We start from the raw sequence: 14,317 nt of genomic DNA, 5'->3' as shown, positions 1-14,317 counted from the left end.
TAAATGTATTCCACATCAATATTCATGACATTTGTAAATGTGAAAAAAAACATCCTTAGTATTCTTTATTAGAGGCTTAACGACTCAAACTCAGGAAACCAGCTTCATCAGGACTGTTGGGTGCGGTTTGATCTAACTTCTTGGCATTTCCTTGGCAACAAAAAAAAAACAAAACCCAACAACTGTCAGCACACAAATAAATCATCTAAATATGACATTGCTAAATTCTGATTAGTGCAACTTGAGTTAAGGATTTTAAGTCAAAACACTCAAGATTTTTTAAGTCCAGGAAAAAGCCAATGAGTAAAGTGTAGACAATTTCTATTAGAGGACATGCTTGTTATAAAAAACACAGAACCCCGGGTATGAAACTCACAGGGTCTGACATGATTAACCAATTATATGTATGTCACCAGCATCAGAATATAATGAAAAAGAAGGTATGAAATTGACTAAAATTAACAATTAAAATCCTAATAATTTTCATGACATTGAGCCGTCTGCTTTTCATATTTAATCAAGATAATAGTAATCTATTTCGTAGCCTGCTTCATTAAGTGCAGAGAATAGTTCCATGAAGCTTTAAAATCTTCCATCATTCTAAGTTTTCTGCAGAAAGAAATAGTACCAATGACAAGTGTTGAGTTTGTGGAAACAGACTTTGCTGATGAGACATGCAAGTCAAACTAAATTCAGCTCCCCTCCACAGCTCTGTTCTGGCAGCATGTAGAAATCAGCAAAGCTTCTCAGACTTGTGTGATCCCTTTAAAATATGAAAACACATTACGAACTCAAATTTGTGTAAACATTTTATTGTTTACTTTTCTTGAAACAAAGCCCCTTTATACCTATAGCAAATAAAATCGTGAAATTTTGGTACAATGAACAAAAGTCAAGCAAAAAGAATAAAAAAAATACAGTGTATACAAATGTAATAGCAGTTTACTGCCAGTACAGTTTAAAACAATGCTGAGAAAAACCAAGAGGCCTGATCCTGGACTCCAGTCTGGAGACGTCTTGGTTTGTCCACTTGTCAATGTTCAATCCCTTTTTCAAAATGTACATATAGAGAAGCTGCACAGCTAACATCCTCTCTGTGAAATAACTAAATCATCCAAAAATAAAATCAAAAGGCCAAGTGTGAGGTGGCAGTCAGCCTTTTACGAAGGCATCAGAACAAAGCCAAATAAATATTGACACGGCAGTTGAGAGGCCACTGGTCGAGTCACAGAGAGTCCTTGAAAGGGGGTGGCAGCAGGAAGCCCTCCTAACTCTGGTAGACACAGCAAATGTGAATGCCACAGACTGAGTCCACATAGAGGCGGTATGGCACAGCTAGGAGAAAAGTCCGACTGGACGCACTGAGTCCCTGGAGTAGCTCGCAGCAAAGGGTATTCCTCAATATCAGGTGCTGACACTCAGGAAACATCTACGGAAGAAACAAGACAAGAGCGTTAACACATTTCATATCATTATGAGGACATGGCTTCAGAGCTCATGTCTGGGACTCGTACAGGACAGGAGTATAGGCTGGATCTGTAAGTCAGACCTGCATCCCAGGTATGTAACAGTCTTCTGGAAGTTTATACAAATTCAGTTTTACCAGATGTCAGGAATGTTCTGGGAGTTCCCAAACTTAAAACAAAGCTTGGTTAAAAAAAAAAGCCCCTAAAACTTCTGCTCAGCTAAGATGGAATAAACTTCAGCAGGAAGTAAAATTGATCACCACATTTCTACGGCCAATTGTCAAATTTTAAGTCCGCCATTGACTAATCCTGTACCCGCTAGATTTTGATCTCGTCTCCACAGGTCGCATGTGAAAGAGAAAGTGAATGGCTCTCATCTGTTCTCATTAGTCAGCACCAGAAATACGTTCACTCCCATGGGTAGAACTCTGTGCACGTCTGAGCAACCGAAACAAGTCTGCAGCTTTCCACTGATGTGCTTAAAGTATGTCCGAACATGACACTTATTCAAGCTGGCTGGAAGATCCTGAGAAGCCTGGACATATGCGTCTGCGTGTGTTTGTTAGGTATGGACTTTAAATATACAGTAAATAAATGTTACTTGATAACTTTTAGTCAGTTAGGGTTGGGGTTCGTAGTGCCACGCATTTCAGCTGTACTTAAAAAAAAAAAAAAAAAAAAAACCAACAATAATTGTTTTTTGATAAATAAGATAAATAATTTTAAATGGCTCTTATAATATACACAATATTTATCAGCCTTATACATTAAATTGTAGTAAATTCTGACTGTTTTCTGAGGTTATTTCAGTTTAGACTAGTCGACTAGTGTACATTTAAACTTCCATTTAAATGTCAGGGAAATTAGTTGCTGGAAACATCTCCAACTCTCAACAATCACTACGGCTTATGTTTGTCCTGATGTTATATTAGAATAGTTCAACTGAAACTGTGAGTAAAACTGTCTCCATCTAAACTGATTCACACAATGGGGTTTAAAATTTGGCAGAGGTTTGACCACCGGGATTCACACCAGTACTTGTTTTATAACCGACTTTGAAATACAAAGTGAATGCTAAGCTGAGACTGAGGTTTTCATTAAAACTGACTGGACACACGAGCATAGGCTGATTGTGGGGCATTATGACAATGGCTGAGGACACTGAGTAGTTAGATACTTACAACACACTGCAGTAAACACTGCTTGATTAAGACACTACTGATATAGTGCACTACTAAACCACATTTCCACTGCTCAGCTCTACTCAACTCGGACGTTTTTGGTTATTCATTAACTAAAGTTGGGGATAGTATCTGGTATGTTTTTTTGGTGCCACTTCGGCTGAGGTTTGAAGCGAGCTAAGCCGACACAAAAAGGTGGAGTTAAAACACTGCAGACCACTGATTGGTGAGAGAGAAAGGTAACTTGTGCCACAATACCACCATTTTTATATAGTAACGCTACCGTCAACAGCGGCCATTTTTTAATTGCTGACACGATTTTTAAAAATGGCAGCCTGCAAAACTACCCTGTACACTACGCTGCACAAGTAACGAAGTGCAGATGTTTCTCTGTTTGGTTGCAGATGAATGGATTCAGCAGGTGTCTCAGTGAAGATGATTTCACAGCAGTTTCACACGGCGTCGCTATGGCAACCAGCTGAGAATCCAGAGGGGTTACAATCTGCACTGGAAAACTGAAACAGTGACGAGGACCTAGTACCAAAAGTGAGCTGAGTTGAACCGAACCATGCAGTGGAAATGAGGTATGATGTTTCACTGTACCGCTAACGTTATGAAGCTTAGCCACACCTCTGACAGCAAGCTGCTGTCCCCTGTGCAAAGTGTAAACACAACACGTGTGCAGTGACTCATGTAACAGCTGACACAGACAGAACAACAGCTGGACCAAAATCTGTTTTTAGAAACTGATAAGCAAAAAAAAAAATTTCCTAGCGAATGTCCTGTTCTATAAATTTGGAATCAGATTCCAATTCAAAACCTGTACTTAAAACTCAGTTGCAAATGTTGTGTCAGGCTTTTTATCAGCAGATACTAGAGGCTCTTCTCATTTGTCTATTTTGTGCCTTCTCGTCTCCTCTGTCCAGCCTGTGAGCCAGAAATCAATCTCAGCGCGCCATTTTAAACAATGTCTCCAGTCCTAAAATGCACCTCAAGGAAAGAGAGTGAGGAGAGTTGAGGCTTGCCGGAGGACCTATGAGCACGAATGCGCAGGTGTATCCTTTGAGGAAGTCTTTTCAGCACCCGTGCCGTACAACAGATGTGTGTCCAGCGTAACACTCAGCAGCTGATGCACCTGTGCCACCAGTCATTTTTATTTGAATGTAACTTTAAAATGGCGGCTCAGAAAACACGGACGTCTCATCTTCTTAATGCCTGCTACCTTGACTGCTCTCTCCTCATGTTTCCTCTTTGCCTCCTCCATTAGGGAGAGGGACTAAGATGCAAAAAGAGGAGGCAAGGAAAGGAATCGAGGATGTACAAAGTGTAAAACGAGAAAAGCGTTTTTGCAAAACATAATGATGTAACAGTAAAGTTGACCTTTGACCTTTTGGATATAAAATGTCATCACTTCATTATTTTATCCTGTTAGACATTTGTATGAAGTAATGTCATGATTAGCATATGGATTCTTGAGTTATGGTCAAAACCATATTTTGTGAGGTCCCAGTGACCTTTGACCACTAATATCTACTAAGTTCATCCTTGAGTTCAAGTGGATGTTTTTGCCAAATTTGACGGACGGACAGACAGACAACTAGAAACCATAATGCCTCTGACCACAGCTATAGCTGGCATGAAGGCATAAAAAGACAAACACACGGGGGAAAGTTTTGTAGAGATCATAAATGGGCTACAAGTGTTTGGCAATAATAAATATACTCACAGCTAGCAGGCTGCTCTCCAAACCTTCGCATCAGTTGATCATGTGTGAACTTGACAAACGCATCATATTGCTCTGTTGGAAGAATGTACACGTATTAGCACACAGTGTGGATGACTCATGACAAACTGCTGTTTTAAGAGCCATTTTGGAAAAACAAAACAACAAAAAAAAAAAACATACCGGCGAGCTTTGTCGTTAGTATCTCGTCGTACTCCTCACGGATTTTGTCCTCTCGCTCTTTCAGCAGTCTTTCACAAATCATCCCGACCTGTCTGAGGGAGAATAAAGGCTGCTCTTTTCTGGTGGGGGATGAGGCACCCGAGGATGTACCTGTTGGAAGAGTCAATATCACACTATTAATACTGAATATATGACATTACCCACTGACAGAACATTAATGTTCTGACGAGGGAACCATATTGTGTAATATCTATCACAATATCAGCATCAGGCTGATATTGTGATAGATATTACATTACATCATCCTGTTTTAATGCCAATTAGGTATGGCAACATATTCATGCTTTGTATCTGTCTCTAATACATGATGTACACTCCCCCTCAGAGCATCAGTGCATTTGACTCCATAATGAAGAAAGTGAAAGGATAAGGGGGCTTTCCACCTGAAAGTTTTGTTTCACTCCAGGAGTTGGCTAAGGATGTGGGATTCCCCATGGTTGTCGGCAACTCAAAAGGTAGAAAACATCCTAATTTGTTGGTGTAAAGTGAATTGATATGTCAGTCATTGGTAAGTAGGTGCTCCAAATCAAATTAATCTCAAAAGGGAAAATGGCTAAACAGGGAGGAATCATTAAGAGATGACAATATGGCTGTTCTGTCTCAGTATCTGTCTTGCCACTATGTGCCTATGTCACGTTGTCATCCTAACCAGGAGCTATACCACCTAATCTGGTGAGGTGATCAGTAAAACGGTTTGTAATAACTGGTCAATGTCCTCATAAGACTGTAGCTACCTGGTAGGGCAGCTCCACTGTGGATGTTCTGCAGGTCCAGAGGACAGCAACTCTCTGCCTGCTGGAAAGCAGTGTCCAGGTGTCGTCGCTTCTGCAGACGCTTGTACTCTTGTTTGATGTTGTGTAGAATTTCCTCTGGAAACAGAGAGGTAAACATTTCCTTCATTATATAACACCTCAACACAGAGATGTTGCACTTCTGTGAGACAAAACCACTGCAGAATTCACAAATCTGTTGACTTAATGTGGCCTTGCTGATGAATCCAGGTACATCATAACTTTAAAGAGACTGTAGTCAAATACTGCTTCAATCTATTAATAACACAGCAGCATCACAGTACTTGCATTCCTGTTGCTCCCACACTAACTTTCCCAACCCACTGTGAACTAATACTAAAAACCAAATATTGAATCACAGAAACTACCAGGAAGTGTTTGCTGAATTTACACCTGGGAGATTCACCACATCATAGACACCGGTACACACGGGGTAACGCTAACGTTGTCCAGTTTACAGTAAAGCCTGTTTTTACCGTACTGAACTTGAAATGACACTGAAATATAAGATGTGGATTTAAACTCCTACCTGTGGTGAGTCTGGACGACACTTCCCCAAACGGCGACGGCTCCATACGCAAATATTTCTGTGGTGAAGAGACCGGGGACACCATCGGGGCGCACCTCCTTCTTTTGGGTGAAGCCTGGCTCATTAGCGGATCAAAGTCCAGAGTCCTTTTCAGAGTAGCCCCGCAAGCCATTGCGCTAAAATGTGTCGTAAAAAAAAAAAAAAAACAGAAAAGCTAAAACCCCCTGTTATTTGGGAAAGTGGCTAACCTGGGCCCCGGTTTGTGCTGCTAATGCTTGCTAACGTTAGCTAGGTCAAACTGCAGCAGCGGTTCCGGGCAGCGGACAAAAACGCAGTTTTATCGTCTCTCGTTGCCTTCTGCTGACAAATCTCATAAAGATTACGTTACAGAATATATATTGACTTAACCTCGATAAAATAAACTAGGATAAATTTGCTAGAAAATCGGATGATATCAGATTTTGCAGCACTGCCTCTGCGTCGTACTCACAACGGTTCAGACTAGTTTACCTTTTCTTCCGTTCATTTCATCGGGTATGGGCATGCGCAAAGAAGCGGTACCATGCTGGTACTTGTAGTTTTTCTTTCCTATCTCGCCTATTGTCTTAGAACCTTGAAGACTACATTTCCCGAAGACCTTGAAGCGGTCGTTTTTTAAATTTGTTTTGTTGGCTAACAAAACACCCTAAACCACAGCGAAGTTTCAGTTTCACTTAAAACGTGCACATAGAGACATTTAAAGGTACTTTAAACGCATTTATACAAAATGCTTAATATGATATTTGCAGTTTGTCTTTAGACAAAAAAAAAAATCACACTATTTGAGCATTATTATTTCTTTTAGATAACGAATTATGGGTATTTTTCGGTCCAAACCAGACTCTGCTTTGGTCCTTCAATAACCTTATGCATGCTGAATTTTCACATGGCATTCTCTCAGTCTAACTAATTGCATTGTTATTCTTACCCTTAAAAAAGCTTGCGCATTAAATGTATATGGGAGACCGGGTATAGTTCTAACACTTTTTTCAGCACCTGTAAGTCACTGAATTTTTGTGTAAAAGCTCTCAAATTTTGACACGAAGTACCCTTTTGTGTCTACTACAAATAGCAATGTTTCCAACTTCTCAAACTATATCACAGAATTAATTAATATATGTCAAGTACAAGGAGTTCATTTGTTAAAACCTGCCCTACTACCGGGAACAGTTATAACAATAAGTATGACAAATTAAAAATTACACAACTGCTAAAAATATAAATGAAAAACAGATACACTAATGATCAGTTCCTACCAAGGTCAAGCTCACTAACCTGTACCTGTCAGATGCTTAGTGACTTAGGTTGAGCGAGTCCAAAATACAACTGATGCCTCAGTGAAGTAACCAGTCAATCTCTTGCTGTGCATATAAAGGGCTCCAGGGTTAATGTGTTTCTGTAGACTGATGCGGAAGTTTGCATTGCCCTGGTTCCCTCGTCAAAATTGGATTTTGTTCCCATTGGATTTTGGATTACTGCAGAAAATAAGCTCTCTGGCAAACAAACATTTATAATACTTACTTGCCTAATGCAGTCATCAGAAGTAAAAAGCTAATGTTAGGCTATAAACGAACTATACCCTGGTTGCATGACCAAACATCTCCACCACAACAAGACTGTAAAGTCGTGTTCAGCATGACTGTTCTGCAGTCTCATTTAGCCGCTTGTTAGCAACTGTCTTTTTTAAGACACATAAATGCTTCAAAATTCTCAAGTGGTGTATTTACTGACATATTTTATGTCGTAGAACAAAATGTGAAAGTCTCTTAAGCTTGCGTTAACCACAGACATTATTTCAGTCATCGAAATAATAACCCATTCAAAGAAATCCACTGAACCAGGAGTGGTAAAATACTCAAATCTGAGTTTAAGAACTTATTCCTGGGGCACCGTATTGACTGGTGTGATAGCCCACACCTGGCAGCTGTATTGATCCTCTTTCTCTGAGTACTCTTAAAGCACAGACCCTACTGTCTTTCCCTGCCTCACCTTATCTGACGCAGATTTTAGTATGCGTGCAAGCACACCCCCATCAGTTTTCCTCCTCAACTCCCCAGACACCTGAAGAAAGGAGTGAGATAGGAGGAGAGAATGTGTTTAGTTAAGTTATAACACTAATTAAAATATTGAAATGGCCACAAAAAGTTGCTTTCATACCTGGAAATCTGTGTTTTCGCTGTAAAATCTGCACACTTCCTCATATTGCTTAGACATTTCACATGCATGTCAGGAAGGAAGCGGTCATACTTGTTAAACATGACTCATAGGTAATTTCGTATTGAGGAAAGAGGTGCTGTTATAACCATCCTGTTTTTACAACCATACTCGGTCTCATCTATATTCTTATATTTTATAATTTAGTAGTTATAGTTTGGTACTGTATATCTATAGCGTATTCTAGTATGCTCTGTAATTTATAGATTATCTATCTATCTATCTATCTATCTATCTATCTGGCCAATTAATAGGTCGTAGAAAACTCTTGCATCTTGGTCCAATCCAGTGCTCCAACAAACTATTATTTTCACTACTGATTAATCCGGCAATTGTTCTCTAAATTATTCGTTTGGTATATAAAACATTAGAAAATACTCCACACATGGTGGAGTAAACCTGCCTCATGACTTTTCACAGATTGGTGTATTTGGTAGATAAATGAACACAATCCTGTTGACATCTGTGTGAACAGATGTTGCAATTTCCCTGTCCCCTTTAAGCCAAGAGATGAAAAGAACAGAGCAGATGTTGGTGCCAGAGGATAATGTGCCAGCTAGTATCTTGTAATTTGTCACTTTGGGGGGTTACAAGAAGTAACCACAGTATTGCTAAGAAAGCTGAAAATCGATGTGTAGAAATGTTTTCTCAGAAAGGCTGCCACTAGTAACAGTGTGAGATCTTCCACAAGGGGGCACTAAAATATCACTGATGACTTCAGGTTGCCATCAGCTCAGGGCTTGGCTCTCCCTCTCTGTGTGTCTGTTCCTCTTGCATCAGTGATTGTTGGGTGAATTGACCAAAATGTGCTGTGACCTCTGGTTCCAAATAATCAATCAAACCACTGCAGGCGAAATGACAACCAGCTGCAACTTTATTCGAAAGTTTGAAAACAGCAATACTAAAAACACTTGACTGAGTCTGGTTTTTAAGCCATAGATTCCTCATTATGCCACCACTGTACAGAAGCCACTTGACAGTTGACATTTTGATCTTCAATACTCAATAATACAAGAGGCAGCAAAGCATACTGATAAACAGCTGTCTGGATAACTTTACACCAAGATAAATGTCTACAGAACAATTGTGCTGTGAGATTTCTAGATTAAAAGTACTACATCGTCTATTAGAAAAGTCACATCTTCTCAGATTCTTTTGTAAGGTCAGCTGTCGAGTCTCCACACCACGCACACACACAGACTTCCATCCAAGTAACCAGCTAACGACACGACCCTTGTTTCTTTGTTTAGATAAGTAAAATTAACAGCAGACATATTTTTATTTAGAGTTACGCCAAAAGTACTTCACTAGGCCTGTGCATGGGTTGCTTTTATTTTCCGAAATGATGCCCCGCTGCAACAGTAGCACTAAAACAACTCACTGCAATGATCAAAAGGCTCAGGGTCGGAAATATATCACCAAGTCACAAGGTATCACACACATAGGCTGAATCCAGTTAAAATCATACATTGGATGAAAGCAGCTATAGTCAGTTTGTTACAGTAGTGACCAGCACACTGCGTCCAAATTCGGTTTGGATGTGTTCAAGCTTTGGCCAAAGGCCTGTTGTTGTTGTTGTTGTTGTTGTTGTGTTGGCTGTAGAGCTGAATGACTCGATCTGAACACTTTATTTTGCAAGAGAACACTGTACAGTTGTTAGGTATACATTTGAACAAAGACACGTCACTCTAAAGGTCTAACGGCTAGCGGGTAAAGAAATGGACAACAGGGACGATCGTCACTCTGCCACAGAAAATGCCATTCCAGATTCGACACGCTCAGAATCCATTTACCTCCATCTCGTCAAGAGTTTATTTGTGATGGTGATAAATATGTTCTTTTTTTTATCTTGAGCATGAATCACCTCTCGTTTCTTAAGATCTCTTCACGCATTTTGCCACTCGCTGAGTGTTGTCAGAAGAAGTAAAAAAGTGACACGTTTAATGGCAATTTTTTTTTGGAAATAAACAATCATTTGAACTTTTTTTTTTTGTATCATTCCCTCATAGAAATGCCAATATGCAACATGTACATGAAGCCTGTAGAAAGTCAAGACGCGGAGATTTGTTATATTCATGGTGCAAGACACATTTTAAAGTCTAAATGACACAGTAAAACATCTCGAATTAAAAATGTCAGTAGCCCCTTATCCCATAAATGAAGATATATTGTTTTCAAAACCTGAATTCACAGTACAAAAATATAATATGCCTTCACTAACTGGATATCATGAAGTCTATGGTAAACAGCAGACTTATGATAGTCTTTGATAATCCTTTCAAATTGTGAGTCCTTCCTATGAACTTGCAACACTGTTTGGCACTTTGGCACACTGTGTACTCACAAACCGACGTAAAATAATGCAACCACTTAAGCGTCTATGTGAGGATGTAAGTCGATACTTTCAGGAGAGGATTTGTTTGTTTTTTTTCTCTGGAATATCTAACTTCTGCTTTATTGTGTTGAATGGCATTGTTTGGGGAGGATGACATTTACACAGTTTCCCCCCTGACGGCCAATTAGACAGCCTCTGCAGAAGTTTCAGTTGACACAGACATTGTTACTTTGGCTATTTTCACAGTGGTCTTCACGCAGCTCTCTGCAGCCCTGTTGGCAGAAATGTTGGCATTTCTGTTCTGGCAGTCTGACTCGAGGCTATTGTCCAACTGCTGGGCACTGCCCCTGCAGGCATGGCAGGAGCTGAGGAAGGCATGCCGCAGGTCCTTGCTCCTCAAGGCGTAGATGATTGGGTTGACAGTGGAGTTGAGCAGGCAGAGTATGCTGCAGAATGCAAATACTGTCTTGATGTCATCGTCCATTCGCCAGAAGAGGTCGTATACCATGATGGCGAGCACTGGGCCCCAGCAGATGACCAGCACCGCCAGGATGAGCACCAGGGTCTTGGCCAGACGGATGTCCATGCGTGCCTGCTCAGGGCGTGTGGTCTGCACTTTAGTCCCATCTGCTGAATAAACAACAAGGCTCTTCTGGGAGGTGCGGCTCAGCATGCGCACAGCGTGGTGGTGTGCTTTCCACAGGATGTATATGTAGGCGTAGACAATGAAAAGAACCAGCACGCTGGTTACACCGATCCAGAACAACAGGTAGTTCTCATCAATCAGAGGGAATATGTCTGAGCAAACAGTATTGAGACGTTTACAGTTCCAGCCCAGCAGAGGTAGCACTGCAATGACGATGGAGATGGTCCACATCATACAAAAGGCAATGACAGCCTTGGTCCGTGTGACGATGCGCCTGTAGGCGAGAGGCCGGTGTATGGAGATATAACGGTCAATAGCAGTGAGGAAAAGGCTCCCCACAGACGCAGTGAAGGATGCCGTGACTCCACCCAGCTTGAAGAGAAAAACATTGGGGCTGTCCTTCCTGTGGAAGACATGGAAGTCCAGAAAGCTGTAGACATATATGACACTTCCCAGCAGGTCAGCCACAGCCAGACTGCCGATAAAGTGGTAGGACGGGCGACAGCGGAGGGTGCGGGACTGGAGGATGACGCAGAGCACCACCAGGTTCTCCAGCACCGTGAAAGTACCCAGAGTCAGAGACAACACAGCCACAGCCAGCTGCTGGCTCGGGGTCAGGATCATGAAACACTCCATGTCCATAAAGTTCTCCCCACATTGTATAGTGTTAGTCTCATCTCTGAACGTGCTCCTGTTGCTAAACAAGTCTGTGGCATTGGTGGGGAAGAAGGGGATGCCTTTGAGGATGAGCTCCTCATCCGCAGGTACTTTGCCCGGGAAGGAGTTGCTGCGGAAAGCAGATAAGGGCTTCTGCACAGAGAAGCCCGTCTTGAAGTCTACATCATTGAGGGGGTCATCGTAGTTGGCATCATTGGAGCCCAGATACTGTAAACCAGATGTAATAGTCCGGAAGGTGGTGTCCGCCACACCATCCAGCACAGATTTCATGGCTGTGTCTGAGGGTAATACTGCAGTGTAAGACGCCTGGATAACCTACAAATTGATGAGAAACATGTTTGAAAAACCTAAAAAAAGAATCCCGTGCATATTATGACAAGAGATTAAATTTGCAACAGTGCACACCTCTCATTAAAAAGGGCCTTTAACGTGAAAACATGCAAATATTTTGAGTCTTTGATAGTTCTGCGCAAGTACATTTTAGCGAAAACTGAATTAGGCATAAACCACATCTGATGTCTGAGAGCTTCTGTACTTATAAATATTGTATCATGCATCTTGTTCTTATCAACACATAGGAAATTATTGGTCACTGCATGCTATCTTTCTTTTTAACAACAGGAAACCTAGCTACTTATAAAACCAAGACACATGAAGCTGAATACAAAAACGCCTCTTTTTTTTCTATGAGGTGCAGCAGCAGACAAAACAATGCAATTCCTCTGCACCTGTACAGACCGGAGCACTATTGCAAAACACATACATACAGCTAATAGCTAATTAAATATGTGTAAAACAACATATGCATGCTCAAATTCGGTAGTTTTATCTACTGCAAGACTAAGGAGATACATAATTGCTGTTGCATAATTTAAATATATGCAAAATTTGGAAAGTTATTTCAGTGTTAGGCTCTTTTGAGAGTCTTATCAGTGCAGGAGTGCAGGTTCAATCGTCAATCTGGCGCAAAAGCACAAATACATTCATAAATCCGCACATTTAACAAAAAGAAAATTGATGCTTTAATGCTGGGACAAACAACACAAAGCATTTAAAGTGTTAGAATACGCTTGAAAACAATTTTAAGAGCTGTATTTAATGATTAAAAAGAAGAGAAGTGCTTCTTTACCTTACATAATTTTCCCAAGTGCGCAGAATCGCCCTTTACCACCGCGCGTTAATCCAAGTCAGAAGCGCATCATCCAACCAACCAACACAGATCTTATATAAAAGGAGAGACAACCAGCGTGCATGTGTTAGAGTGAAACCACCAGCATCATCATAATTATTAGTTTCTTTCTCAAATTCTATATGTAACATAAGTTTATCAGGTATCTGCTGAAGTGTCTCTTGGAGTGCGCTCCTGCTCTGTGTGGATACAGGTTGCCGCTGCTGCTCCTGCTGCTGCTGCTGCTGGCTCCAGCGTCTCTACAGTCTGTTTCTCTGTGTCTTCACACTTATGAAGCGTCGCTCCTACAAGCCCTGTCACGTGTCTCCATATAGCTTTATCTGCCCAACCCATGAAGCTGTCAAGCGGTGCATAGGAACAAGGGAGACGACAGTAGTGGTGGTGGTGGTGGTGGTGCTGCTGCTGCTGGTGGTGGCTTATAAAAAGGATCTGATTTGAATTCCCAAAGCTCCACCTAGCAGACGATGTGCTCGGACAAAGAACAGAGCACAAAAGCAACCAAAAAAGAACAGCCTTGAATAACCGTTTTATCTCCCTAATTCATGAGGTAATTGTGAACACAATTTGTACATTTTGCAGGAACAAAAAGCCGCACTTCTCCTAAAGTCTCCGCATGAAGGCAACTTTTTCAAAATGGGTTTCTTTCCCTTTTTTTCCACACATTCAAAGGCAGATAGAGGTTGCAGACCTCATTGCTAGTCAGTGCATGTCTGTTTATTGTGTGAATAATTAACCAAAAATTGAGAATCTCAAAGAACAGAAAGCAGACTTCATCATTTTGATGTTGGCTGAGCTGAAATCAGTCATCCTGACGTCTTTTTTTCCCCCTGTTAATAAACTGTTTTTACTTTGTACCTGCAAGTTGTTCACTTTCCAGATATTCTCTGATCCAAACCAATTATTTGGAGGACTTACATGTGAGTCAGTGTTTGTTTTTGGACGAAAATGCAAGAGAGAAGTAAATGTTAGGAGCCAAATGTGTCATTTATACACTTCACAACACACAGCCCAGTCACCAGAAGAAAATGTTGGTGTTGTACTTTCTTGCAAATCACGAACACATTACATTTGTATAACCTATGTATTATATCAACGTTTCTAAAGAGATGTATAAGCTGACTCTGTCATCTGAAGGTGGAGCAGCTTTATAGGCACCATAGGTGTTTGTAATGACCCATCACCATTTTTCCAGCAGCTTTTAATATAGCCATGATGCATCTTTTCGTGGTTTTGTGTCTCTTTGAGGTCACACTGTCTTTTTTGGATGTTTGGAAAAAAATTTG

General features: G+C 40.8%; 2 protein-coding genes across 2 annotated transcripts; both read right to left on the bottom strand.

Moving 5' to 3' along the window:
* Positions 1-796: 796 nt before the first annotated feature.
* akirin2 (akirin 2) lies at positions 797-6,469 on the bottom strand. Its single transcript, XM_049589239.1, has 5 exons — positions 5,934-6,469; positions 5,348-5,482; positions 4,554-4,703; positions 4,374-4,445; positions 797-1,429 (listed from the first exon to the last, which is right to left on the bottom strand). Exons 1-5 carry the CDS (start codon positions 6,103-6,105, stop codon positions 1,419-1,421), a joined length of 540 nt encoding a protein of 179 aa, XP_049445196.1. The 5' UTR covers positions 6,106-6,469; the 3' UTR covers positions 797-1,418.
* A 2,573-nt stretch (positions 6,470-9,042) lies between these two features.
* On the bottom strand, positions 9,043-13,446 carry cnr1 (cannabinoid receptor 1). The gene is made up of 2 exons (XM_049589237.1): positions 12,975-13,446; positions 9,043-12,160 (listed from the first exon to the last, which is right to left on the bottom strand). The coding sequence occupies exon 2, from the start codon at positions 12,113-12,115 to the stop codon at positions 10,706-10,708; it is 1,410 nt and encodes a 469-aa protein (XP_049445194.1). The 5' UTR covers positions 12,116-12,160; positions 12,975-13,446; the 3' UTR covers positions 9,043-10,705.
* Between the last annotated feature and the right edge of the window lie 871 nt (positions 13,447-14,317).

This window comes from Epinephelus fuscoguttatus, linkage group LG11 (assembly GCF_011397635.1).
Source record: "Epinephelus fuscoguttatus linkage group LG11, E.fuscoguttatus.final_Chr_v1".
Taxonomy (NCBI): Eukaryota; Metazoa; Chordata; class Actinopteri; order Perciformes; family Serranidae; genus Epinephelus; species Epinephelus fuscoguttatus.
This window is presented reverse-complemented; position numbering and strand designations above follow the sequence as displayed.

Coding starts and splice junctions, on each gene's coding strand:
- akirin2 (XM_049589239.1), bottom strand. CDS start 6,105: ATGGCTTGCGGGGCTACTCTGAAAAGGACTCTGGACTTTGATCCGCTA. Junction 4,704..5,347: donor CAGTGGAGCTGCCCTACCAG/GTAGCTACAGTC, acceptor CTCTTCCAACAG/GTACATCCTCGGGTGCCTCA. Junction 4,446..4,553: donor ACTAACGACAAAGCTCGCCG/GTATGTTTTTTT, acceptor TTCTTCCAACAG/AGCAATATGATGCGTTTGTC.
- cnr1 (XM_049589237.1), bottom strand. CDS start 12,115: ATGAAATCTGTGCTGGATGGTGTGGCGGACACCACCTTCCGGACTATT.